The sequence below is a fragment of the Apteryx mantelli genome, chromosome 1 (assembly GCF_036417845.1).
Source record: "Apteryx mantelli isolate bAptMan1 chromosome 1, bAptMan1.hap1, whole genome shotgun sequence".
Classification (NCBI taxonomy): Eukaryota; Metazoa; Chordata; class Aves; order Apterygiformes; family Apterygidae; genus Apteryx; species Apteryx mantelli.
Window position 1 is genome coordinate 220,690,010 of NC_089978.1, and position 26,978 is coordinate 220,716,987.

General features: G+C 48.5%; 1 protein-coding gene across 1 annotated transcript in view; it reads left to right on the forward strand.

Annotated features, from left to right (window-relative positions):
* LOC106488103 (collagen alpha-1(VII) chain-like) overlaps positions 1-26,978 on the forward strand; it is a 141,256-nt gene that overhangs the window by 70,487 nt on the left and 43,791 nt on the right. Inside the window, exons 48-70 of the mRNA XM_067317553.1 lie at positions 316-387; positions 1,088-1,123; positions 1,235-1,270; positions 2,568-2,609; positions 4,345-4,398; positions 6,607-6,645; positions 7,515-7,550; positions 8,638-8,772; positions 9,352-9,468; positions 12,068-12,212; positions 12,507-12,619; positions 18,669-18,752; positions 18,861-18,911; positions 19,781-19,816; positions 19,931-19,975; positions 20,777-20,821; positions 21,567-21,602; positions 22,013-22,048; positions 22,637-22,696; positions 23,477-23,602; positions 24,571-24,642; positions 25,123-25,158; positions 25,947-26,006. Coding sequence (XP_067173654.1) covers positions 316-387; positions 1,088-1,123; positions 1,235-1,270; positions 2,568-2,609; positions 4,345-4,398; positions 6,607-6,645; positions 7,515-7,550; positions 8,638-8,772; positions 9,352-9,468; positions 12,068-12,212; positions 12,507-12,619; positions 18,669-18,752; positions 18,861-18,911; positions 19,781-19,816; positions 19,931-19,975; positions 20,777-20,821; positions 21,567-21,602; positions 22,013-22,048; positions 22,637-22,696; positions 23,477-23,602; positions 24,571-24,642; positions 25,123-25,158; positions 25,947-26,006 — 1,512 coding nt within the window. The remainder of the gene's footprint in view (positions 1-315; positions 388-1,087; positions 1,124-1,234; positions 1,271-2,567; positions 2,610-4,344; positions 4,399-6,606; positions 6,646-7,514; positions 7,551-8,637; positions 8,773-9,351; positions 9,469-12,067; positions 12,213-12,506; positions 12,620-18,668; positions 18,753-18,860; positions 18,912-19,780; positions 19,817-19,930; positions 19,976-20,776; positions 20,822-21,566; positions 21,603-22,012; positions 22,049-22,636; positions 22,697-23,476; positions 23,603-24,570; positions 24,643-25,122; positions 25,159-25,946; positions 26,007-26,978) is intronic.

Below are 26,978 nucleotides of genomic sequence, written 5' to 3' on the forward strand. Positions count from 1 at the left end.
GCCGGGAGATTACTTTTCTCTGAAGATGCCCCTTCCACCTGAGGTGTGAAGCGGACTCCCAGGCTAGTGGCGGGGCAGCAGGGGTAGACTGCACTGCCACTACCCATCCACCCACTGTTTTGTGCAAAGTAGAAGACTTCCTTCTCCAGGGCTCTCAGCCCAGCAGGATTTCCACACTTAGAAATTTCCATGTGCAAATATTTCTTTCTTTGATGAAAAATCAGGGATGGGGGTAGAGATTTTCCTGCTTGGCGTACTTTTTTGAGCTCCTGGACTCACTCCATTTCTTATTGCTTCTCTGAATGATTTTTGTAGGGTCCACTAGGACTCCCAGGACGGCCTGGAGAGCAGGGGATAAAAGGAGATACAGGACAACCTGGAAAGGATGTAAGGCGATCACTAAAGGAAGAGTTAAGAGAGGGAGAACATGGGATAGTGCAATGCCAGTCAAAGAAAAGCTCTTATTTCTTCCCCTTTACAGTTTGCAAGGCACAGAAAGCTCTGTCCTCTCTGTTAGCGAGGGGGGTCTCCTCTCCAAAGGAAGGAGTAGAAGTAATTCTCCCTTCCTGTTTGACTACTAAAGCACAAGTTAAATGGCAGGACTGTGCATTGGGGGTTTCTGAGTGTGCAAAACTTCCCCAGCCCCACACTGCTGAAACAGAAATGCTTATGCTTTCTCAGCCTGGTGAAGAAGGAAGTGAAATGATGCATTTACACTATGTCTGTCTGAACTACCCCTAATAGCTTTGGAAAACACTGGCTAACATCAACTACATTTGTCAGAGGGATAGAGGTCTCAAAGACATGGCATTTCTACAAACTTTGTGAAATTGAACTGCTGAGTATGGGAGAATGACTCCCTTATGAGTCCACCCACTGAGAAAGAGGCTAATAATCTCACCCCTTATTAAATATCAAGGAACTCATTCATAGGAAAGATGTTGAAGTCCAGATTTCGTTAGTTCAGCTGCTTGAAGAAGGGCTTGTTAGTCCATAGGATGCTGAGCTGGCAAGAAGAGGGGAAACTGCTGAGACCCACTCCCCTGCCAAGACTTGTTCTCATCTTGCCTCTCTTTCCACCTCCTAGGGAATCACTGGAGAGAAAGGAGACAAGGGTGAATCTGTAGGTTTGAACATTCCCATTTATAACCTTGCATGAGAGTGAGTCTGTTTTGGGGCTGAAAATGCTGAATTTCACCACTCACTTTTTTACGGGGGTGTTGTATCTTCATAGGGTAAGCCTGGGCTGCCTGGGACTCCTGGAAGCATTGTGAGTAAGGCATACACTTTTGTTGACTGACATATTTGTTTGGGGAAAGGATACATCTAGATGTATCGTGAGTCCTGGGTACCACTGAGGAGACATTGCCAGAACTTACTGCTTGCAACAGTATGTGTAGAGCACTGTGGCATGTGTTCCCCTCCTAGCTTTACCGAAGGTGCACAGCAATGCAACCAGCACCTCTATGGATATATACATGTGTGGTCAAATTAATCTCATCCCAAATGACTTGTTACTGGTGATGCAAGAAATCTGTGACACAGAAGGGAGTAAAACATAAATACGTACCTATCTGATAACTTTAACCACTAACTGTTGTCTAATCAGGTCATCCAAGCTTCTTCTGTAGCTATGGCAGAGGAATGGATGTCTCTTAGGAAAGGAGCTTAGACAGGTGGGATGACTCATGCTCAGGACTTTCCTGTGCCTTTGCAGTGAGTTTTCCTTTGGACAAGAGGCCTAACATCAAGATGAGTAAGATTAAGAGAGAAACCAACGATCGTAGAAAGTACGGCTGTAAGAGATCTTGAAAGGTCATCTAGGAGATCAGGAAGGTGTTTCAGTACATTAATGTGCAGACAGATACTTTGGCATACATCCTGCCACATGCTCTTTGGAACCCACATCATTTTGTTGTCCCAACCCCTTATTCAGTTGTTGTTATCTACTGGTGCCCCTGTTCACTCGTCTCTCATCTATTTTGCACTATGAACATTCTGGCATATTTGGGAGCGTCATGCGGGAATACCAAATGCCTTCTGTTCCCTTCAAAGCTGGGAGGAGCATTTTTGCTTCAGGATATGCCAAGATCCTTCTCTGGATCCCATCAGCCATCACCCAGCCAAGTCTCCTTTGGGTTCAGACAGCTTATTCTCACTCATGCAGTTACCTCACTGGCTGCTAAAATATCCTGCTAATGCCTTAATGCCCATGGTAGAGAGGGACACAAGCAATGTCCTGAGCAGCTGGGAAGCACTGTCTGTATGACCCCAGGTCCTTTTGAGAGGGTGGGCCAAATGTTGCAGACATGGTTGGAAATGTAGATCCAGACACCAACGCCACAGCCAGCTTGCATCTCTGAGCAGTGAGAGCAAAACGCCGCACCGTCTCCCTGTTGCTTTGGGTCCAAACATAGCAGTTCAAATTGCTGGCTAATTTGAGAGAAAGCAGCTTGCTCTGTGCCCATGGCTAAAGGCTAAGTGAGATAAAAGGAACATAGAGGTGGGAGCTTATATCAAAGACACTGTCCTCCATTTTGTGAGCTACTTTTCTTCTGTTTTTGCAGTTGTCTTCTCTGGAGAACACCATCATCCTGAAAGGTGACAAGGTAAGATTTCCTCCTTGCTGGAGAAGCTTTGTGTAGAAGCTGAATATGTGCCTATTTTGCATTTGTTGTATATTTTGTAGCACAAAGAATTAAAGCTATCCTGAGAAGCTTTGAGCAAGCTTTATACCGCTGCCTAAGCTTCATTGCTTTTATAAGTCAAAGTCTGCAAATTCAGCCCAAAGCTCCCAAGTTCCTTAAGCAAATTCTTGCCATTCCCACCTCCAGCAACGAAGATCCTCCAGACACAACGCATTGCTGTTGATGATGCTGGGGCAAAGTGAACTTCAGTTCTCCTTCCAAGGCTTTGTGTTTTTGCAGGGCAAACCAGAGTGAACATTTCAGCTCAGAAATCAGTGAGATCCATTCAGACGTTTCAGTTTGCTGTGAGCCTGAGTGCTTTGCTGAAAGGGAATAAGATGATTTGGATGCTGAAATAACTCCAGGGAATTTGTCCAGAGCAGCAGGCCTATTGCTGTTACAATAGCTCCCTTATTATAGCAATAGCCCTGCTTGTGGGTAGATCTGGAGGAGCTTTTATCTAGCACCAGCACTCAGATGGATCACAGTAGGATGGATTCAGCACAGATGGAAATGCCAGTGATAGAAAACAGCAGAGAAGGGTTTAGTCCATCTTTTTTCAGCACTGTGAAAAAGATCACTGAACATATTGCTCAACCCCTGGTGACTACATGCCAGTCTGCCTAAATCCTGTCTGAGAGACACACAAGTAGTGATCAGTCTCAAGGCAGCTCCTCGCCCCCTCCTACACCCCCTTACTACACTCTGCTTAGCAAAGTAAACAGCAAAGAAACTCATCTTCAGCTTCATGTAAACCACAGTGCCACATCCAGCACAGGATCCAACCCAGTGCAGGAAGAGAAGCGGAGTCATGGAGTAATCTGAGTAATCATTTTGTTAAGGAGAGTAGCCCAATGAGATGAAGAATGTATTTAATTACCCTCCCCTCCCTCCACCCTGCACAGAGTTTAACAAAGTTTGTGAATTGTCCATTAATTTTGTGCACCTTGCAGCAGGGGACAAGGGAGGAAATGAGCCAGCCAAGGAGGAGGCAGACCAGCCGCAGCATCAATTTCTGCCTAAATTTGGCTGTATTGGGAGGAAGGGCTTATGCAGACATTGTATATCTAGGCAAGTGCTTTGCAGGCAGACCTGAGCTTGGTTTTCTGATTTCCCCCCAGGACTTGTGAGGGGATGCCCAGCCTGGGTCACAGGCAAAGCAAATGGTGGACCGTGAGAGAACAAGAACTGCAGACAATATCACTGGGGGTCTGTTCCCTCCCCATGTCCCACTCAAAGCATTCAGTCCCAAAATTTACTAGCTTAATGGTGTGGCTTCATCAGCCAAGCTGTCATGGCAGGGAAATCGAGGCAAAGTTTGGTTTATGAAGCGAGGTAATACCAATTATTATCCCAGAGAAGGTGTTAGAGGAAAAGAAAAACCAGAAAAGCTCTCAAACACATGAGCCCTTCTTTAGGTCCAAAGTAGAAGCAGCGAATTTCAAGTGAAGAGCAGAGCTGCTCCAAGTTTAACTTAATTACGTGAATCAATGAGATAGTTAAGAGAAAAGGCTGATGGTCCCTGTGGACAGGAAAGGGAGGTTAACTTGGGGCCAGTGCATGGGAAACACCATAATGCATCATGAAACCAGCATCCCCCCTGAGAATTTTAGAGGGGAAGAAGAACTTGAACTAATGTGTTCCTGCTGACTTACAGGGAGATCCTGGGAAGGATGGCTTGAAAGGCGAAAGAGGTCCTCCAGGCCCTAAGGTACGTGCCTGAATGCGTGGAGGCATCTTTGTGTTGGTGCCATTGTGCTGGGCTGGCCAGAGAGGAAGAGCACCCATCTGATGTCTCTCGTACCCCACAAAGGTCCGATTTTCAAAGGAGAGCTTCTGATTTGGGCTCATAAACCTGCAGTCACAGTGATGCTAGTCCTGCACCTCAGTTAAGTAGATGCACAGCATTTAAGCAGAAAGATGAGGCTCAGGAGCTAGAGAGAATAAGTTCCTAAAACTCTGGGGATGTTTTCTTCCTTTGCTCCCATCCTGCAAGCTAGACAGCACATCAGAAAGGGATAGAGGGAGAAAATGCTTCTGATACCACACCTATCTAGACATCTTCAGAGCCAGGGCCAACTGTTTCACTTATCAGAGAGGAAAATGCTACAGAAAGCTGCATCAGCAGGTGCAGGTTGATCTCCTGACCAGAACAGGATGCAGTCTTGTTCGTCCACCTCCCAAATGGTCCAATGCTGAGATCTGTATTGCTCTGAGCACGGAGTTTCACCAGCTATCCTATGGGACCGACGTACACCTTTCTAAAAGGAAAAGGCAGTAGGAAAATAAGCAAAGAACAAATCCCAAGCAGCCCAGCATCTTCTTCACTGTGAAGGAGAGTTTATGTGGATTTACTGGGAGCAGGGGGGAGATGGGAAGGGTTATGTGTACCCCTGCCCCATGCACAGCATGGGTGTGTGGTCTCAAGGTCTCAAGGGCCACAACCCCACTGAAATGAGAGGTCTGGCTGCTGTGCACTGCAGCACCCTCTGCAAAGGCTAGGACTCGTGTAGGTGATGCAAACGGGCTGTGCCTCAGGTGTACCCAGGTTAGCCAGCACATCCTTGTAACGCGGCTCATTCGCCCTGGAGCATCTCACACTCTCCTGCCTGGAGCGTGGGGACATCATGTGTTGGCAGCCGTTGCCATCGGTGCCTTTCTGACACCCTTCATTCCACCGGAATCTGTGAGCAGAAACCAGATTTCAGTGAAATGAAGCCTGTCAGAGAGGGAATTCAGCCTCTTGCCTCATTGGATGCTCCTTGCCTCGCTGCTGGACTTCCTGGCTGCTAATTCAGCTTCCCAGCAGCAGCAATTGTAGCTCTTCTGGCATTTCATACACCGCAGCTGCCTCGGATCACTCGCCTGGGGAGCTGTGCTGTGCTGAACGAGGACAGACAGACAGCCCATCCATGGGACATGCAGTTAGGAGCCCTTTGACACTGGAGGTGTTTGAACTAGACTGCGTGTGGCAATGGGGAGTGCCACCGGGACCGCGGCCACCTCCTGAAAGGAGCACCAACACTGGGAACACCCTGGCTGTCTTCAGTCTTGCTGCCACCTCCGCATGGCGTCTGTGGTGATGACAGCACAGTGGCATTTGAGGGCTACCCAGGACCCTTTCAACATATGAGGGAAACTGAGGCAGGGCACTGAATGCTAGTTTTCAGTCATGCTAGAAAACACAGAGCACCCCCTGAAACTTTGGCCAAGCGTGAAAACTTTGCTTTTTACACTTTGTGCATGGCTGAAGAGCAGAGAATGGCGAAGACTAAACAAGAACCCAGACATCCTGATAATCAGGGCTTTTCCAGTGCTTCAGCGAAGTGCCTGGCATGTTCCCAGTCACTCCGTGGCCATGAGGATTGCCTCCAGAGCTGTTGTTGATGCTACCTGATGGATCACCCTGTGGTTGCATTCATACATCCTAAATCATAAGCCAGGAGCTGGATGAATTTTTTTTCAACAGGTATTGCACAAGTAAAGCAGGATTCTGGTCTCTCTCCCTCCTTTCACTGCAGAATTACATAACTCAGGCTGGCAACGTGGCTGCCCTTCCTAACTCGGGGGAAAAAATCACATCCCCATGACCAAGGTGAGGGTGCAAACTCTGGTCCAAATGCCGCTTTGATGATGTTCATGTCTGTTGCTCTGGTCCAGGCCTGCCCTACGAAATGCAGCCAGTGGCTGTGTCCAGTGGTGGTCCAAAGAAGCCCACTCCACAGGGAAGGATTAAACACCCCCCCCCTTTGGCCAACAGGGATTTGTCCAGGGTCACAGAGCAAGGTGGTAGCAAAGTAAGGGCCAGACACATGAACCTTACCTGCTGGTCCTATACATCACCCCTCCTCAGAGCTCCTCTCCTTGCTGTTCATCAGGCTAATGACTTAATTAACAAGTTGTTCTTGTTTATTTGAAGGGAGATCCTGGTCCACCAGGCAAAGGAGTGGAAATGAAGGTAAATAAAATGAAAGTTGTAGAGCATATTAATGTTGCAGCCACCTTCCTTTCTGCCCAGGGGTAGGGACAGCAGAGGGGACTCACGGATGGCGTAGGGGAGGCCTCTGGAGCTGAGCCTGCGTGTGCCCTCAGGCAGGGTCATCAGCCACATTTGTATGCTATTGTTCTTGTTTTGGGCAACCTGGGAGCCCACCCCGGACAGATGTTCTGCTTTCTAGGCAGGCTGGGCAGCCAGGAGCCTGTCATTCCTCTGCTCCCTGCTCCACCTTCCTGCGCCTTTCCAGGCACTGCCCAAGGCCTTGGTGTTTTTTCCATCACTTTAGATGTCCTGGAAGGACTTAGGTACCGCAGCCCACAGTGCCAGCTTCCCAGGGTGGAGGGGAGAGGAGGAGAAGTATTGCCGTGCTCGCTGCTTTGAGAAATGCCATTTGGTGCTACCCAGTTATGAGTGGGAGATGGTACCCTGGTTACGTATCTAAGAGGTCAGCATTTAAGTCTGAACTAGTCATCCTGGATCCCTTTCAAAACAAAGGGGGATAAATTATCCTCTGGAAATCTTCTGTGCTTGCATTGACATGGGAACCATGGCTGACCAGCTCAGATTTAGATGTGAAATGAATCCCTCCCTAAGCCTCTGAATAATACTAATAAAAATCCCAATGAGAAGACTGTTCTAGAAAGAGCTAATCTGGGTGCTCACATCCAGACCAGCACAGGGTTGAATGCCTGATCCATTTCCGAGGCAACAGCAGCATTTCCATGGACTGCCAGGGCAGTGGAGTCAGGCTGTGACTCAGAGGGGGACATTGCTCTGCTCTGTAAGGCATGTGCTTGAGTTCATGTTCTTACGCTTCATTCTTCATGCAGGATCTGGAGAGACTTTTTGAAGCAAATGGTATCAAGGTAGGTAATGCTTTGACCTCCCTTCTGACAAGGTGACTATGATTAAGCTTTTCCAGCTATTCCTTCTGGCCTTCTGGAGATGTTTGCTCCTCCAGTCCAGCACTAGCACTCATGAGAGGGCAGCGTTATTATATTTCTTTTGCAGCTTATCATAAATATTTAAATCCTTCTAGGACAGCTTTGCTGCTGATACTTTACGGGGTGGATAGTGGCTTTGAGGCCCATGTGAAATTGAGACTTAGCAATCAGGATTCAGAGCTTGGTGCTGTCAGTTGGGTTGGCTCATACAGACCTTGCTTCAGCGCTCTGTCTGCACAGCTACCAGGAAGAGATTCACATGGCCTCTGGGTGCTCTGGCTGCAGTATGTGGCCTAGACTTTTGCCTCTGGGGGCCCTCATATGTGAAGGTGTGCTCTCCATAGGATGTCTACCTCGAACTTTGCATGTCCCATGCTATTAGACACCCATCTAACACCAGGGTATTGCAATGCCTAACTAGCTCTGTGGAGTCCAGAGCAAAGTCATCATACCATGGACTGGCTGCATTACATATACGAGCAGTGTTCAGCATGAAGGCCGGTTTGGGTTGTTGTTTAACTCATAACAAAAGTAGTAATGAATAAGCATTGTGTGATACAGTGATGCTGGGCTGGTGAGGCTCTCACTCTGAATGAATCTCGGCTTTTAGTATCTACCATGTAGGCACTTACAGAGGCTCATTACCCTCCGCTCGTTTCTATAAGCACTGGAGACCTGGCCAAGGGAGGCTAGGGTCTGACTGATCTGACCAAATGTAGGTTTTTTTATTCAGGATGGGGAAAATCACAGCATAAACACCATTGATCAGCTCTCTATTCATTATAAAAAGTGTCTTCCTTCAATGGACACCTAAACTGTAGACTCCTGTATTTAAACCAGCCGTTGGCTGTCAAGGTGCCTCGCTTAACCAAGTGACCTGTGAGATAGCAGCAAGTCGCACTGGAAACACATCGGCCTTCGTCTCAGAGTGGCTGTGCTCACACTTACATATCTCATGAGTGGGAGGGTGGCTGTGGGCCATTGCTTGAATGGTCTCCCCTGGTTGCAGCTGGCGCTGCTGAAGGACCTCACCAACGCGCTCCTGCAGAACGGACTGGAAAGGCTGGTCCAGCAGCTGGGCAGCTCCAGGAAAAGCAAGGCATCCAAGAGGAAGCAAGAGCCTAAGCAAGCCCCTGACCACAGCGTGAGTATTCGTCTTCCTCACAGGGCAGGCAGACCTGAAGGGAAAGGAGAGAGGAGGAGGAGGAGACAGCGAAGCAAATGAATCATTGAAGGCTACAGGCTTATCTGTGCTAAAAAGCCTGACTTGCAGCCACTGTAATAACCAGTTTTGAGCTGGAGGATGCTAATGGCTCACACCAAGATCTTTGATCTATAGGTTGAGCTAATGGGATTGCAAGGCACTCTTTCTTTAGAGAAGAAATCTGAGACATCTGAAACATGAACTTCGATCCAGGGGATATTCTCTTGAGAATGGGCTGAAAACAAAGCCCAGGATGGGAAAACTGTGTGTATCCTGAAGTCTTTAACATCTGCAGGCAGACACCTGGTGAGCTGACCCTGGCCTTAAGATGTATGGCCCTAGTGAGATACAGCTGCTTTTGGGGAGAGGGGAAGGCCACCAAATGGGGCAGAGCATGCTAGATATCTGGGGGCAGTAGGGAGAAATAACCTACCCTGAAAGGATCCAGCTCATCACGTGTGATTCCTGGGAGCTCAAGTTTGTCACAGCCACACCAACCTGCTTTCTTTGTTGTTGCAGGATATGTTTGATACGTCTCGTGATTCTGTGGCCAGTGTAGAGATCGGTGAAGAAGCACAAAGTCTAGCTGTGGAGGCTCAGTTTGGGGTGGCAGTGTCTGGAGGACAACTCACTAAGGTAAAAACAAACAGCAGAGCTAATGCCAGTCCATGCTTCAGTGAGGTCTCCTGCTAATATCTGCCTTCCCTTCTCCTCCACCCAATGCCAGCTCCTCCTCATCTTCTGTATTACTGACTGAGCAAAAATCAGCACAGGCTGCAGCTGTTTTCAAGCCATACTTGTGCTGGTTGTATGCCAGACCACTGCTGAACTCACTCTGCAACTTCTCACTTGAAGGCTGATATCTAGGTCCTGTCAGATTGGATTAAGATTGCCCAAGAGAGGGACTGGCAGACAGTGTGACCTCACAGGGCTCATTTGCTTGAGTAACCAGGCTAATTACTAGAGATAATTAGTCGCATGCATTCTTTGCAATTGCAAGTAACAGATAGTTTGTAATTATGGGAATTCGGAATTCATTAGTGATGTTAAGGCTTAATCTCTATGCTGTACCCAAGTTCTTATGTGGTACAGCACACCTCTGGAAATAAAGTCAGAGGGCTGTATCCAAGCCACGTCTCATAGCTGCTGTAGTAGTCATGGATCTTAAGTTGCCCATACAGATGGCCCTGATTGATAGTCCTGAAGGGATAGTCCAGGAAATAGTGCTTGTGAGGTGAGGCTTTTCTCATTCTGTCTTTATGGCAGCCAAGAAGTGACTCACCGTCCATAAACCCTTCCTAGTCATTGGTAGGAAATGAGAACGAGAGCTGTGGGGGTGCTTGGAGACAGCTGCTGAAGACTTTTTTATCATATGTGGTTGCTTCAGTGATGGCCCAGTTGCTCAGGCACTTAGACAGGGTTAGGCAGGCTCATCCCTGCTCTGCTCCAGGCTCCTACTGTGATCTCAGGTGAGACATAGCTTTTCTTGATCACTGCTGCCTGGATGATAGCATTTTAGGAGCCTAGGAGGTGGGGAGGGGTACAAGAGCTGCAAAAACATCAGTAGGTGTGTTTGCACCAAAGGTCTCAAGGGACCCCAGCTGAACATGTTCAAGGAACCCCTGGAACAAGCAATGGTTGGATTTGGAGTATAAAGACACAAAAGCTGGCTCTGTTGGGCTTATTAGGGACAGTGTCAGGGAAACTTGGCCTTACTGTGTGCTAGATGTGCAGACATTCTCCAAGAGACACAGCTTTGCAGATATCAGCACAGCGTTATGACAGTAACAGAGTTTTGCTCATCCTTGTGGGTCAGGGTGCTTCATAACTGTTATCACTGTCTCTATCACCTTCAACAGGAGGTTGCAGTAAGCTTAGATGGCTTGACCAATTCACGCAGGGCAGACTGGGGAGAGGCTGATCTCCTGCCTCTGAGGTCCTTAAGTCCTTGACTACAGCTGATTTGAAGCCAGGGAGTGGGGAGGCAACTTCTAACATGCCAAAGCTCAAGAGTAGTGTCCCAGTTGTAGACTTCAGTTTCAGCTGTGCTTCTTCATTCTTCTTCCCCCATCTCACTGGTTTGCTAGGCTGGGACAGAGCAGAAGAAACCCACAGCTGATGGTGCCCCCGTGGCTGATGGTGCCATCACTCTCAGTTCAGGTGTCCATGTGGTGCTGGTTGTCACCATGAACCCAAGGATCCCTGCTTGGAGAGAGCTGAGGCAGAGCCCAGATGCTCTGATTTGAACCCAGCTGCAAAGCAGCCAAGACAGGCTCTTCTCAGAGCAGCAAGGGACTGCTCAGACTGTAACCCCTGAGCCCCAGGAGGCATTGGGGCCTCTAAAAGGACATTCAGCAATGAGAGAGATGGAGATGAGTGAACAGGCAGGGTGAGAAATGACATCACATTGTACATCTTGTCCTTGATTTACTTTCACAAGTAACCCTGGGGTTAAACACTTCAGGGACGGGGCCCAGCCCCGGTAAGAAAGGAGCGCTGGAGCAAGGAGCACCCTTTGGGCTGCAGATGAGAACAGACAAAACTTTGGCCCCTTTCTCTAGCCTCCATGTCAAAATACTAGACTCACTTTTGTTTTCATCACAGCACTATTGCTCCTCTCTGATTCCCTAAATCTGGCATAAAAGACTGGAGAGACAGTGCTGCACTATTGAGACTTCAGCCAGGCACCTGGAGATGGGATTACTAGGGAAAGGAGCTAAAGCTGCTGAGAGTCATCCAATAAATCCAAGCCTGGGTGTTTCACAGTGTCAGACCAAAAATAAATGCATTTGGAAATGATTAAATGGAAGGTACTCTGGAGAAGGATTTAGTTCAGTTAATTCAAGCCAGAAAGAGTAATTTCTCCTTTGTCTCCAGAGGTGGCTTCTGACTCTTGAGCTACTGATCTCCAGCACTGCTCAGCAATTGCAAATACCCTCTCTGCTAACCTGGAACAGCCTGTCTAGGCTGGGCTTCAACTGGAGAGCTACCAGAGAAGAGTGTCAGAGCCTACACCCAGCCCTCTGACCCTTCGGGGTCCCTTGCAGTCTGTCCCAGCCCATCCTTGTCAGCACTTCCCAAGTGATGTGCAAGAAAGGTCTTAGCAACCTGGATCTCCAGGCTTGTACCGATCAACTCTGAACATGCTGTTGAATAAACAGCAGTGTTGATAAAGCAGTATGTTGGGGATCATGTTTTGCCTCAGAAAAACAATGACTTTCTTTTGTCTCCGCAGGGTCCATCTGCTCGTGGTTATGAACCAGAGTACCAGCCCCTGGGAAACCCATCTGAGAAAGTGATGGGGTCCTTAGAGAAAATGCCTGAGGAGAGAAGGAAAGAGAGAGACTCAAGTGGAACAAACACTTCTCTCAGAAATGTATGTAAATGCCTGTTCAGTGACTTTTAATTATGTTTCCGTATGTATCAATATAATAGATGCAAAGGGATAACATTTCCAAGAGATTGATTGGACAAACCCTTGCCATTCTGTGAGTTTTGACCCTATCTCACTACAGAGAAAAAATAAGTTAGATAGAGCACAAGGGACTAATCAAGGTGTCTGCATGAATCAGTGTCACAGCTGGAACAAGGGTCTCACTTTCCGTCTTTCGCTCTGGTAATCAGTGAGGCTCTTCTGTTGCTCATTTGTGGACATCATCCTCTGCAAAGCTCAGCTGTGCCCCCACCACGTTCTGAAGATGGTCTGCAAGGAAACCAGTCTGTGGAGCTTCTTGAGTCCTTGGAGGAGAAGCTGGAAGAACATCCAGAGCAGAAGGAAACCAGTCATGTATGCCCTCCCCAGCAGTGCTGGATGATAGACCAATGTGGAGATAAGTGATAGACTGGAAGGGGCTGTGATGACCATCTCACACATCCTGCAGGTCCCAGGACTGTCTGCCCTGCTCCCCAGGAGGAGATCTCTGCTCTGGCATGGAAGCTGGGGGTGAGGCTGACAGCCAGCCTTGTCTTCTGCATACATGCAGGGATGTGGGAACCCATCAGAGCCCTTGGCAAATTTTGGTGGTTAATTACCTACTTTGTTGGGGGTTTTTTAAGAAAAAAAGGTATTTTTCTAATCTGAATAAGTCAGGCTTTAGCATCCATCCCATCTTTTAAACTTGGTTGACTGAACAGCCAATGATTCTCAACACTTTTTAAAATTAGAGGCTTCTAATATTCTAGAGGCAGTGCAGACCCCAGACAGTGAATGTAAGATACACTCACCAATAAGATATTTCATTTTCCTTCTTACTGTTTGCAGATGTCTCAGAAGTAGTCCATGGACCCTCAGGATCCACTGCCCCCTGTTAGATAGCATCTTAGGTCCTGACATGTGCCCTCCTGAGCCCAGCTCTGGTACATGAAGAGGATTTTAGGGTCTGAGTAGGAATCTGGGGCCTTTCACCTTTCTAAGAGCTCACACACAAGAGCAAACTGTGATCTAACAACCCTTTGCAAGTCAGCTCAGCCAAGCTAACTGTCCCAGAGGAAACATGAGGTGGGGTGACTTACCTTAGCTATCTTTCCTTAAGGTCTGTGAGACATTTGCCTCCTTAAAGAGTTGGAGTGGTTTGTTGAAGCCATCCAGCTGTGCACTCTTTCGGCTAAAACTACCTCTTGCTGTGACTTCAGCTGCGCCTTCCCTTCATCTCAGTGCAATCATTTACTGTGGTTTACGTTATTATCGTTCTCATCTGAGGGGTGGTGGCAAAGAGAGAAGTGTCTTCCAGTTCTTACAGCTGCTGACGAGTGAACGTGTGCCCTGTAAGTCGTGTTATTTCCTTTGCAGCAAAGTAGGAGGGTGCAACCAGGCTGGTAGCAGCAGCCACCACAGCTCAGCTGATGGGCAATAGCTTGGGGTGTTGCTGTGATTTGGTTGTATGAACCCTAACATCCCGTTTCACTCATTTGTCTGCCTTTCTGTGCATACTGAAAGCCCAAAACGCACTCCACTGTGGTGTACCGAGCCCGGGACCCTCCAGCTTTCACGGCATTGTAACCCTGAAAGTGCAGTCAAACCCATCTGGGAGACCCTTCTCTAACAAGGCAATCCACTTAGCGTGATGAAAAGATGACAAATGCACTTATCCAGTGCTGTTTTAACACATTTATGTACTGATGTGCTTTTGTGAAGGAGGGAATCCTATTTTTGAGCAGAAAATTCCCTTGGATGTTTGCTTCCAGTTACAGCAACAGGAGGGGTAGCTCAGAGCAGGAAAACCCATTGAGAAGAAATCTCATTTGGATGTGAGTAGCCTACCGAAAACTTGCTTCTGCTCTCATCGCTTTAGCAGTCTCCCTGCAAATTAAAACCACTCTGAATTACAGAGAGAAGCTGAAACAACCTTTGCCGCAGCAGCCACAAGAGGGCTCCTGGCACACACACACGCACACACACGCACACATGCGCGCACGCACATGTACATATGTAAACTGCAGCTCTGGAGATGATGGCTCGGGGACTGAGCATCCATCGGATGCTACCATAGTCCAGGGAGTTGCAAGCTCAGAGAGCCTCCAGCTGTTTCCAGCTGACCTCCTGCATTTTTCTCTTCCTGGGTGCATGGTTTCCACTTGCCAGGCATTTTTAAGCTGGAGAGAGATTTCTCTTTGGAAGTACACAGGATGGAGGCCAAGGTCCATCATTTCTCCTGGGATTAGGTTGCAGGATCCTGGCTGAGGTCTGCCCTACTGGGGAGACCTTCCTGGTGCCCCATTCTAGAAAGCTCAGTCTCTAGGGAGCTGCATCTGGAGACCATGAAATCAGGCGTCCTGAATCTGTGGCTCCATCTGAAACGGTGGGTCATAGCCATGCAGGTTGTTCCTCCTGAAGAAAGCTCCTCGCGGCTTCACGTGGGCCCCTGCATAGAATGATTTAATAAATCAGATCTCTTAACAGACACAGCATCTTCCTCCTTGATGGAAAGGGAGCCACCCCTGTTTGTTCAGTGTCAGGGAGCTAAATGCATCCGGGTCCTTGGATGCAGGGGGGTAATGCCGTGGCACTGGAAAGGGAATGGGTTCGTGTGGCCATGCTAAATGTCAGCAGCTCCCGCTGCGAGGTTCTGGCAGAAAGGACTGTCCTCAATAATCAGAGGTGTAAGCAATTCATTCAATCCCTATATCCAGCCCCAAGGGATGAAAGGGAGACTTCTGGGTCCTGTTTGGGAGGCCACTTTTTTTTTTTTGAGGATGAGGAAGGTGCAGAGCCGAGCCATGGCATTGATTTGCAGGTAGATGCAGACTCATTTATCATGAGAGACCTAAAGATCTCAAGCTTTTTAGCAGAACTAAAGGATGACCGAGAGCACTTGATTTCTGCACAGAAGAGCTTTTCTTGGGGAGGAAATACAGAATGTTAAAGGTCTCCTTAATCTTGCGGTGAAAGGAAGAGTGAGAGCTGGAGGACGGAAATTGAAGGTTTACAATTCAAATGAGAAATTAGAGATCAATCTGATTAACCCTGGGAGCAGGCTGTAGAAAGCTGGAATGAGAAGGTCTCTCTAGCTGTCTCCCTATCTGCTGATGCCTGAGTTATCAGAACCAGCGTACAGGAAGCTGGGGCAAAGTTTTGCACATTGGCTTTATAGGAGATGATCTCCTATCCTTTTGGGATGGTTTTCCAAGGTCCTCTGGAATAACGCATGCATTATCGCTGCTATCTGACAGTGATGGTATATTTGGTTGGCCATAATTATTGTATTCTCCATCAAGGGAGGAATCATTGAAAAGATGGGCATCTAGGCGCTATCCTTGCTGCTCTCATGTTCAGTGATAACCATTCTGCTGTATCATTTGCAAAAGCCAAACAGTTGCTGCAAGTTTTTAAGGACATCCAAGGCACCAGAGTCCTGTCCACCCCTCAGCACAATATGACCTGCCCTCGAGGGCATTTCCCTCTGTTGCATTTGGTGCAAAATCCCCTTTGTCCTTAGGAGGAGGAAAATGTGTGATCCAAAGGCAGGGAAACTGGAGCAGCCCCCTCTCTCCTGGCTGTGCAGATGCGTTGTGTCTCCTGTATCCTATCTGAGCTCATCAGGGGAGCAATACAAGGAGAGAAAATAGAGCCAGTTGTTTTCCCATTAGCAGCAGCTGCAATCAGGAATTTTACCTGTTAAAAGGTTCACGAGGCCCCAGGGAGAGGCAGCTTGTAATAGCCCAAGAGTTTGATCTCAGAGGTGTAATTTCTGCCTGGTAGGTATTAATGGGGGAAGCAGTTCAACTGATATAAAGAGACGGTCAGGAAGGAGCCTGGTGCAAGCACCTGTGTAAGAAGCAGTGGCTGGTTGCTCTCTCCGTGGATAAGCCAATTCTTTGGTGTTACGGACCGATCCTGCTGGCTCCTGCCTCCTCCATCTCCAGCCTCTGGCATCAGCGGCCAGCAGCCCATCCCGATAGGATGGCCCGAGGCTCTTCCGCCTGCCCCAGCTTTGCTCCCGGGCATCTCGGTTCACATTAGGACTGCTTTAATTCCAGGAGATGTGGCCCTCCAAGCCATTTCAACTAATTCATTGTAAATTCATACCTAAAGCTTGCTCGGATTGATTTTCCTGAGCTTTCAGACCCCTTTCTTGCTCCCCTTTTCCCCATCTCCTTCCCACTCTTCAAGACATTTTACAGAATCACAGAATGGTTGAGGTTGGAAGGGACCTCTGGAGATCATCTAGTCCAACTTCCCTGCTCAACCCCCCTGCTCTTTTTTGGAAGAAAAAAAAAATTATTTGAGACCATCTTTACTCTGAGTCAGTTTTTCCAGAGAGGTTTAACAGAGCTGAACTTAGTCATTTTCAGAGTTAATTCAGATAAAACTCCTGGTTGTGTCTATGTGTTCAGTCCCATGGTTACTTAATTTTTCTGCCCAATTTCTACTTGGTGGTTTCTAATTTTCTCTTTCCTGCATCTCTTTCTTTGCAGGGCTACTTCTTAACTCCCCTTTTATTTCCATTTTTCTCTTTCTTTTCCTAATTTTATCCATTCTTTTCCTCCTCTTCTCTCTTTTTCTTTCTCTTTACACCGCCACCTGCTATCAGTAAATCATTGCTTTAGAAGGCAGCAGCCTCTCTACTTTTTTTAAGGTGCCTCATTGCTGGCACCTCAGAGCAGGAAACTGCTGAAATTGCGGAGGAATTGCAGAGTGAAGGAAAGTTATTACCCCCAGCAATTTCCCACACCCCCGTAAATGGGAGCTTTATGAGATTGGATGTGTACGGGTCGCCAAGCAAAGCCTCAGAGAGGTCTTGGCAACCCGTGGGCTTGCCTCGCCACTGCCTTTTCCTTGCGAAGGTATTTGCGCATGTGCAACTCGTACAGCAAATGCTGCCTGTGCAAAGCACAGTAGCATTTTACACCCAGTCTGCATGCAGGTGAGCTGCGATCCAGCGCAGGACGGAGAAGGCCTGGACCCCTCGTGCGCACAGGAACGTACAAGAAGTTGCATGGTATCATCCAATCTGCCCAAACCATCTCTACCTAAACCTGAGAGATGTTTCTCCAGCCCGTCCACAAAAACTGCCCGAGATGGGTGCTTCACAGCTTCCCTGAGCAATCTGTGCCAGCACTTCTTTGGTCTTGCTTTCATTCTTCCTGTCTCTCTCCTTGCCGTGTTTCATGAAGAATCTCAATTTTAATTGGAACAAAATCAATTATTTTTTTCTTCACATGTTTTGGTGAGTCAGAAACTTCCCAGATTCATTACTCACTAGGTGAAACTGTCATCCAGCTTGTTAAATCCATCAGAACAGGACTCCCCGTAGTCCCTGCTTGCAGGCACGTTCACCAAGAGACTGGTCGAGGACCAAGGACCAGCAGCCTCCAAAACCCTCAGACCCAGGATATACCGGGAAATGCTCCCTGGGTGCAGGCAGATTCCACCATTCCTCCTCCACAAGTCCAGGTAGAGTTTTGTCTGAAGTCTGGATTTACTGAGCAGCACATCATCCTTGCAAACCTCCCAGCCTAACACCTAGGGCTGGACTAACCAGCATTTCTTGAAAGCACTTCGCTTAGGATTTACCTTCCCTTAACTTTAACCATCTAAATGTCTTGCCCCTCCTAGAAAAAACTGAGATGAATTTAAGTCCTTGTTTCTGCCAAAAAAAAAAAAAAAAAGTGGGAAGAGCGCTAAATAACTGCACCCCATTCTGTTTTTTTCCTGTCCTTCGTGTGCTTGTAAGTCTGCTCCTGGCAGGTCTCCAGGCTGAGATTAGGGTGCAAGCAGCTGCCCGACATGCTTTTGTGATAAATCATTCCACTGCTTTCTTGCTTTCCTCTTAAAGTGTTCCCGAAAGCTACGCCACAGTGCCTCCATTGTGTGGTTCAGGGAGTAATTGCTGTATACTGAGATATCTTGTTAATACCTAATAGCTACAGTATTAACATTTTTACAATAACAAGCAAATAATTCACTGTTGCTGATATGGAAATGGATAAGCCATTTAATAGCCAGACCAGTAGCTACTAGTACAAGCTTTACCATGTCTGCTTAAAGTATATATTTCCCAAAAATATGAGCACTGCAAACATCGTCAAGTGGCAGAGTGATCAGTCATTAATAGTTGAGTGATTCCGATCAGATATACTGGGTGCATTAAACGCATCCCGGGAACGTTACCCGGACGCGGCTGCTGCAGGCTCCAGGAGGTAGCTCGTGTGTGTGACAGCGCAGCAGTCGTCATCCAGCTGGGCATGCCACAAGGGTTCAGGGGTGCATTTAAAATTCAATATTGCAACATTTTAGCTGTTTCTTATTTCTTTGCAATAGCGATAAGTTAATTGCCCGGTGCTGTATAAATAATAATATTAGATGCTCAGATGGATGCCATTTCCCTTTCATGCAGGAAAATGCAAATTCCAGGGACGATGGCTTTGCATTACCGACGCACGTTAGAGCCAGGAGATCTGCAGAGCGTGAGAGGCACATGGTAAAGACCCTGCTCCCTGCTGTGGCTTCGGCCTGGTCCGTGCAAGAGCAGAGCCATCGGCGTGATCCAGAAGGGAGAGGTGATCGGTCCTTGTTGGCTCTGTCGCAGGTTCATTCCCCTGGTGCCCCGGGAGGTCAAAACCCTCCATCTGGATACGTGGTGAGTGAAGATTGCACATCAAGGGGGTCTTCAGGCACATGGATGCAAGGGAAACACTTGCTGCTTCTCTCTTTTTTCAAAGCCATGATGAAGCTGGAGGGAGGGTAAAGGTTAGCAATAAATATTAATAAATAAAGCAAGAAGCAGCTGCAGGCAAAGCCATATTTCTTGGCAGAGCAGATTGTTTTCCCTGTGTTTGGCCAGGGAAACACACGCTACTTAGAAGTGGGGAAAATCAAATTTAATCAATGAGGGAACATAATAACCTGTTTCATGGAGAAAGCAGCGTAACTGAAGGCTATCTTGTGTCCTAAGAATATAGAATATATTTGTATGGATGTGCATATGTTTATAAATATATATGTGTCTATATTTATAAACATATATGTGTGCGTGTGATTATAAACATGAACATGTCTTACATGTCTGCACAATTATATTGCGTGCTTTAACACAATTTCCCATAAATGGACTGTGCAAAAAGATGATCTTTGCAAAATATAAGACAGAAGGACCAATTTCGACAAGTTATGAATGAGAAATTCTACATAGCAGATTTCTTCTGTGTTTGAATGAATTTCTTCTAAACCAGTATGTGACCCTACCCCTGCATTTGGCCGTAAGGAAGGTCCTGATGGACAGCTAGGATGGCAGCACTTAGGTGAATTTGTACATGGTATGAGAAAATGCATCTTCTCTTCTTGTTGCCGTCCATAGAGGGTCAAAATTAAGACGGGTGTCAGGGCATCGCTTGCAACGTGGTGACTTGCTGTGCAACATCTCACTGCTCCGAGAGACTTTTTCTGTGGCTCAGGGATGAAACATGTCTTCAGTTGTTCTCACACCTTCCTCTTTTTTTCCAATTCAAGACGTACCCAGGCCCTCAGCGCTCGAGGAGGATTAAGGTACCTGTCACAGAGCTCCTCTCACTGCAGCCGAGTGCGCTTAGGATGCGGCTGAGCTTTTCTGCTGTTGCTCAGCATCCCAGCTGGGTTCTGTATGTGTGTTTTTTCCTACAGAAGCAGGAAACAGGCCCAGTGGATCTACCCTCCCACAGCCAAAAGGTCAGTGTTTTGATGTAACCTTTTAGTACAGATATATAAGAAAGAGAGTTTAAACATCAGAAATGGAGGTGGAAACACTTTGTCAAAATACAGATCTCACTTATTCAGCCTCAGATCTAACTGTCTTAAACACAGCAAGCTCTAAGTAGTGGAGCAAAGGAGGCATCTGCTTTTCTTGCTCTTGATTATCTCTCACCTTGCAAGATCTGTGCTTGCACCACCGGGAATGGTATGTGCTCAAAACACATCTGTCCAGCCTCCCTTACCAGCTCTCCCAACGGCATTGGGAGGAGTTAGGCTTTTGATCCATCTCCCAGGGCAGTCTCATGCAGAGGCTCGGGAATAAAGAGTAAAAATTGGCTGGGCCGGTGTGTGGAAAAGGTGGTAATCAACCACCATGACCGTTTGGTGGCCAGTAACAGGGGGATCCTCAACAGATTTCTCCTCTGTGAATTTCTCCAGTCTCCCTCAAATTCATGTTATTTTTTAGCATCTGCAGTGTCCTGGGACAGGGACCCCTCAGCTTACCATTCATATCCGATCCTTACTCCACAATTTAGGTTTTCTATCTGTGCATTTCCGCTGTTTCGGGTAAGAGGGACAAGGTCAGGTACAGCCCTGATCTGGTTTGGGAATGCAAGTGACGGAAAGGAGAGGGCCCTCCGCAAACAGATGTTTGCCAAAAGGTGGTGCAGGAACAAGAGCAGCACCAACTTGAACCCAAGAGGACAGGGGAAACTCCTCATAGCCTCCCCTATAAATGCATGCCTGCGACTGAAGGGGCTTCCTGATGTTTTCCAGGGAGAGAGGGGAGCTCCAGGAGCCCGTGGAGACAAGGGAGAAAAGGTAGCTATTGCTCCGTACGCTACAGTGGGTTTGGACAAGCACTGCACGTATGCTGCTTTTCTGGCCTGAGATGCCGATACGCGGAGAAGCCTGCTGCGTTGCCAGGCAATTACACACGCAGGCAACAAGTTGCTTGCACAAGTACCTGCTGGTGCCGAGTCAGGGAAGGTGAAGTGGGAAACGCTGAGAAGCTGGGCAGAGCCAGCCTGCAAGTCCCGCTGCTGCCTAAACCATCTCCGATAGCCCCATTAGCAGGGTCAGAGGGTGAGGCTATGAGAGGGCAACTCATTACCCTCACTGTCATGTTCCTCCTGCAGTGGCTGGGCTCTGGTGGTTACAAGAAGGGGAGGGGAGCGTGCATATATGCAAATATGAGACAGATGAATCATCGGCACAAGGTATTTCAGACTACGGATCAGTGCTAATGAGGTCTGGAAGAGGAGAAGCAGCTGAGGACAGGCTGATGGGGTGGACATGCAGGGAGCAGGTCCAGGGGAGACTGTGCTGATGTAGGCTGGGATTGCAGAGTGAGGGTCCTGGGGCACTGGTAAGAAGAAGGGTAGTCCGTATTTGCAGGAGAAAGGCAGACAAGGCATGGCCCAGCGGAGAGGGTAGAGTTTGCATGGGTTACCCTGCATTTAAATGCCTGTGTACTGCAGCGTCCTGAGGACACGTGCATGTGGGAAGGAATGGGACAGGGGAGGGTGGAGAGGTGGCTGGAAGATGGGATGTTTTTGTCTTGCAGGGGCAGCCCGGAGAGACGGGAGAACCTGGAGAAAAGGTGAGCTGTGGAATCGGGCTCGGCAGCTAGAGCAGGATGGTATTACAAGCTAAGTGGCCCAAATCCAGTATTTGGGACTGCCATAGGAAAGTGAAAACCCTACCCCCTGCCCTCATTTGGACCCTGTCGCTGTCTGCATCAGCCCTGTCTCCTTCACAGGAGCAGTGTGGCTCTGCGTTAGGGCATTTGACTCTCCCCTGGTCACACAACTGTTCCCACCTCCTCTGCGGAGGAGGCGAGAGATGGAGGTCAGAGGCATCCCTGAGCTGCCAGCTGCCCCACTGTGTCCGAAGCTATGACCATGACAAGAAATCTTTGCTCTTGCTTAGGGGTGTACTGAAGTTCTTCTTCACGTGACCTCTCCTCGTGGGAGGAACCACAGGCTTGGTAACTCTCTTTTCATTTCATAGGGAATCAAAGGAGACAGAGGTGAAAACGGTCAGAAGGTAAAGAACAACTTTAGTACCACGGTCAGGGATGTCACTTCTTATACTGTGAGAACTTGTCTTCTGCTCTCCCTTCCTCGCTTTCCTCCTTTTCCTGTATCTAACTTAACCATCTCAGTGAGGTGTCCGGGTAACCTCCTTTCATCCTGAGATGTGGGCTCAGTGTGGCTGGGACAGGTCCCTCGCTGGGGGAGCCAGAGACTCTGTTGATTAGAGATGGACTCCAGATGACTCACATGGACAGGACACCTGCCTTATAATGAGTAATGTTAGAAGATACAAGTCTCACCCAGAGTCCTCTGACACTATATTCTGTAATATTCCTGCAACTCAGCTACTACCTCTTGTCTAAAGCTGTTTAAATGCTCTCAGTAGCTTTGTCTCTCCAGGAACAGATCAGATAAAACTTCCCACCATCTAGAGGAGATGTGATGGTCAGTGAGGGCTCTGTAGATACCCTCAATGTATGATCAGCTCTGAGGGAGTTCAGCTGGATGTTTAATGAGCAGCATGAAGCAAACTCTGATTTGGATGGGTCCATGGCGAAAGGAGTGGGCTTGCTTTTTCCTGATCTTCTTTTCTTCACAGGGAGAACCAGGAATTGGGTTCAGAGGCCCCATTGGTCAGGCTGGACCCCCTGGGTATAAGGTAAGCCTTTCTTCTTGTTTAGATGGCTTCTCACTTGTTTTTTCTGGGTCTTTGTAATCTTTGCTGATCCTTCCACCACTGGGTGGGAGGGGAGCATGGAGCTGGCTGGGACTGAAAAGATAAATCACGAAAGCCAGTCCCAAGCTGGGAAAGCCAGAACGCCATCACATGCCAATCGGCATGGGTCTGGGACAGAGGAAGTGCTCTGTATCCTGCAAGGGACCATTTCAGAGCAGGTGTTTCCTTTCGGTCCAGAGGATAAACATGGGTGTTGAAAAAAAAAGGGGGAATTGTGGTCTCAATAGAGGTGTGTTTCTGAGATCCTTTGGGATATTGCAGGCAAGCAGGGCTTGAATTCGCTGCAGAGCTCTGTGGGTCTGCAGGTAAGGGGTCCCCACTTAGCAAGCAATGGTACAGCCCCTTCTTCTCCATCTCTAGAATCCCTGCTTTGGGGCTGGGCAGGAGGGGGTGGCTCCACTTCTGCATACAGATCATGTGAGTCCACAGAGACACCCCAGACTTCCTCCACGACCAGTGGCACCTTCTGGGAGCAGTTAATCCCACCTAGGATCTACATTGCCCCCCAGAGCTGCTGATCCCTCCCTGGTACAGAAGACGCAGGATGAGTATGGGATGAGCTTAGAGCAAGCAGGTTCCTGACTTAGACCTGCTAAGTGGGCAGACCTATGAACCCTTCATGGAGGAAAGTTAAATCAAGACAGAACAGGGATGGAAGATCCAGTGTTTTCATGGACGGTTCATGTGATTCCTTGGCAACAGGGTGAGCCAGGGGCCCCAGGGCCTCCAGGAGCACAGGGCATCCAAGGCATTCACGGCAATCCCGGCATCCCTGGATCACAGGGGGAGAGAGGGACGCCAGGTCTGCCTGGGGTGCCAGGACAGAAGGTAAGTGGAGCGCGGTGAGAGGAGGCTGTGCTGCATTGTGTTAACCACCTCCATGCAAGAATGATGACAGTCCTACTGAGACTGTCTACAACGGGTGTCTACTGCAGTTCAAGCCATCACCGATCTAGGTCTCTAGACTCCAGACCCATATACATATTCAGTGAAGGGAAGCAGGTACAAAGCCTGGTTGCAAAAGGAGAGGTAACAGCATTTATTAGACCACCTGAAATAGTTGGGGAAAAAACAGGCAAGGTTTGGTAAATAGGGAGCTCCTTCAAGTTCAAAAAAGAAGCTGAGGAGAGACAAGCAAGGTGGGGACCAGTTGGTCTCTATTTCAGCTTAGTTATGTGACTCAGTGAGATGACTGGGAGGAAGAGGGGTGGCTGTGCAGCAAAGGGAATGTTAGCAAGGAGTGAGGCTTCGTGGTCATCAGCCCCTGGAGATGGAGGGAGCAGTGGGTGATTCTCACTGTGGGACTGCAACATAACCCTGTAAACGCAGGGTCCCTCTGAGAGTCTGAGATAGCAGGGGACTGAAGAGAGGCTTAAAGCCACACTCACGTCCTGGGGGTCTGTAAGACATTTGGAGCATTAACGGCAGCCAAAGCCAGGGCTACCCTTCCCTCTGACGTAGCTGCAGTCCCCTCTCAAAGCCGTAACCAGACCAGCTGCTTTTCTGCCCTGAGAGAGCAGATAAGGGCAGTGGTTGTATCCTTCACACAGGCAAAACAGAGCCACATTTTGCACTCTGTCCTCAATGAAGAAGAAGTCCACATAGGGAACATCCTGTTGGCTGCATCCCAGAACTTGCTGTACCTGATATTACAGCATTTTTATAAGTTATTCCTCCAGTTTGCTGCTGGTCCAGGGAACACGTAGGGGCACAGACTCCTGCTTTCTAACTAGCTGGGGGGAAGCAGGGACTTTCCATCAGGGTGTTTTCCTCCTTAAAAGAATTTTGTGTTCAAGGGGGATCGTGGTAAGAGAGGACGAAATGGATTCACTGGGCCAGCTGGACCAGCGGGATTCCCAGGAAAAGAGGTGACTTACACATCACCCCTGTGTCTTTTGAGCCGCGGAAGGATGGTAATATTTCCTCCATGTCATGGTCCTTCTTGTGGGGTGAAAGAAACATCTCCTGGGAGCATTGCTGAACTCAAACTGCAAGGGGCCCCAATCCCTGGAGGGGGTGGAAGGGAGGAGCTAGCTGGGAGTGAAAGATGAGATGGAATTGCAGGTGAAAGGGGAGAAGGTCCCTGGGGAAGGGATCTTAGGAGAATTTGTCTCTCTCCCTGTTGGTTCCCACCTGCCTCCCTGCCAGGTCTCTTCACCTCCCCTGCTTCGTGCTTCTGCATGCAGGGAGGGCTGCTTGGCCCTAGCTGTGAGCTGCAGGGAGGTTGAGCCCTGGTGCCTGGGCTGGATGTGCCTTTACCCTCCTGGAGCATTGGGTGGGACAGGAGAGCATGGAGGCCTTGCAAAGCAAGGTCCTCTCTTCTGATTTTTTTTTTCCTTGTCCTACAGGGGATTCCCGGGGCACCTGGCCCCAAAGGCAACAAGGTGAGTGCCACGCTGCCAGTCAGCTCGCAAGTAGCTGAGATCTTGGGTTGGCAATCCCCGACCACATCCAGACACTTCATCCCTCTTTCACCTTCATGCCTGTCTTCCTCAAAGTGCCTGGGACCCATGGGGGTAAAATCTGAAGACTGGTTTTCAGTTTTGGTCTCCTCTGTGTATTCTCTTGTGTCTGGAGAGGAGTGAGTCCACTAGCCCTTTCCCTTATTGGGAGGACCAATAGTGCCACCAGTAGTGACATCAATCCTAAGTGGCAGGTAGATGCATGTAAGGTGCTGCGTGTATGCTGCTCTCTGCTATACACCAGCTGCTGCCCATCCTTTTGGAGTGCTACCTGCTGGAACAGTGGGCACTGCAAGGCCATAGCAGTGTCATCAGCTGTCCATGTGGAATCTCATCTTGTGCTCTGTGATCTGAGAGTGCACAAAATTTCTTTGCTAGGCGCCGTTGCCAGCTGCTGGGAAAATAAGTATATCCACTGACAGTGGGCACTCTCAGCTCTGAGATGTCTATGGACTACTTGAAAGCGGCTGGCATTTCCCAGTTTGGCCACCTTTGCTTCAGGGCATTAATTGTACAGGGAGTAGGCTGTAATTTTGATCCAACTACCTTGAACCGAACTCTTTTTGCAAGATAATGATCCAGCAGAAAGCCAGTAGAAGTGAGTCTTTTGACTCTTTCTGTAATCTCTGAATCATGGTCAGAGTAATCAGCAATAAAGGGTTGTGGTGTCCTTGCTCCAAATGAGACCTCTGTTTGTCTCTGCTCTGCAGGGAGAAATTGGCTTTGGAGCAGCTGGCCCAAGAGGTCCCCGCGGACTCCCTGGCCCTCAGGTAGGTCCCACCATAAGTGTTCCTGGCTTGGCTTGTTGCAACCTACCTGTGTAGGAGGCAATTTTATCATCATCTGCCACTCACCCATCTTAGAAGATGATAAAGGGCTGATTTCAGAGCCCTCCTTGATTTTTAACTGGCCAGATTCAGAGGTGATGGACACTGCCCGCAGCTGTGCCCAGCCGGAGCTGGTGGCAACCAGTCTCTGCCCACAGGTAGCAATTAGGACCTCCCGCAGTGTGCTAGTGCCTGTAGTTCTTCTCTGAGTCACCTACACCCTGTACACACAGGAAGCCCAGTGGAGAGTTCAGCACCAGGCACTCGTCTGAACACACACGTCATCAGAGGTCTTCGCCTGCTGCTGCCTCTTGCCCATGCATGCATAACCATCCTCCCTGCACCTGCAATGTCTTCTTTGTACATTGGGATGCTGGCAGCTTGGTTCACATGGTTGTGACCATGCCTGGCCTGTATTTCTCTTCCAAGAACATGTCTGTTCTCCTCTTGCACCCCTGTAGGTGTTTAAGGCTTGGTTAGGTGGCCTGACATAAGTGTCTAGTGCTGTCAGAGATGCCTTAGAGTACCTGAGACATCTGCACAGAGCCGGCAAATATGACTTAGGATGCCCAGGAGACCTGTGCCCTTCTGGGTCAACAGGCAGGTTATCACTGGGTGTCTCAGATGGTGCTAGATGCCTTTGTTTAGGTGGCTGAATTGATATCCACAGCTTTCCATGGCTGGGAGTTCAACAGATGAACCACGTAGTGGGTGGGATTCAGGTAGAGACTCAGACATCTAAGTGGTGGTGTCTCTGTGTGTGTGTGGTATCTGAACTCCCATTAGCATTCATGATGATCTAGCTGATAGAGTCTGTGGTGCTGGATTCATATCTGCGAGCCCCATGCGATGTCTCAGATACCCTAGAGCATTTCAAGTAGCACTGGGCAACTGCACGGCCAAGTGAATCCTGCC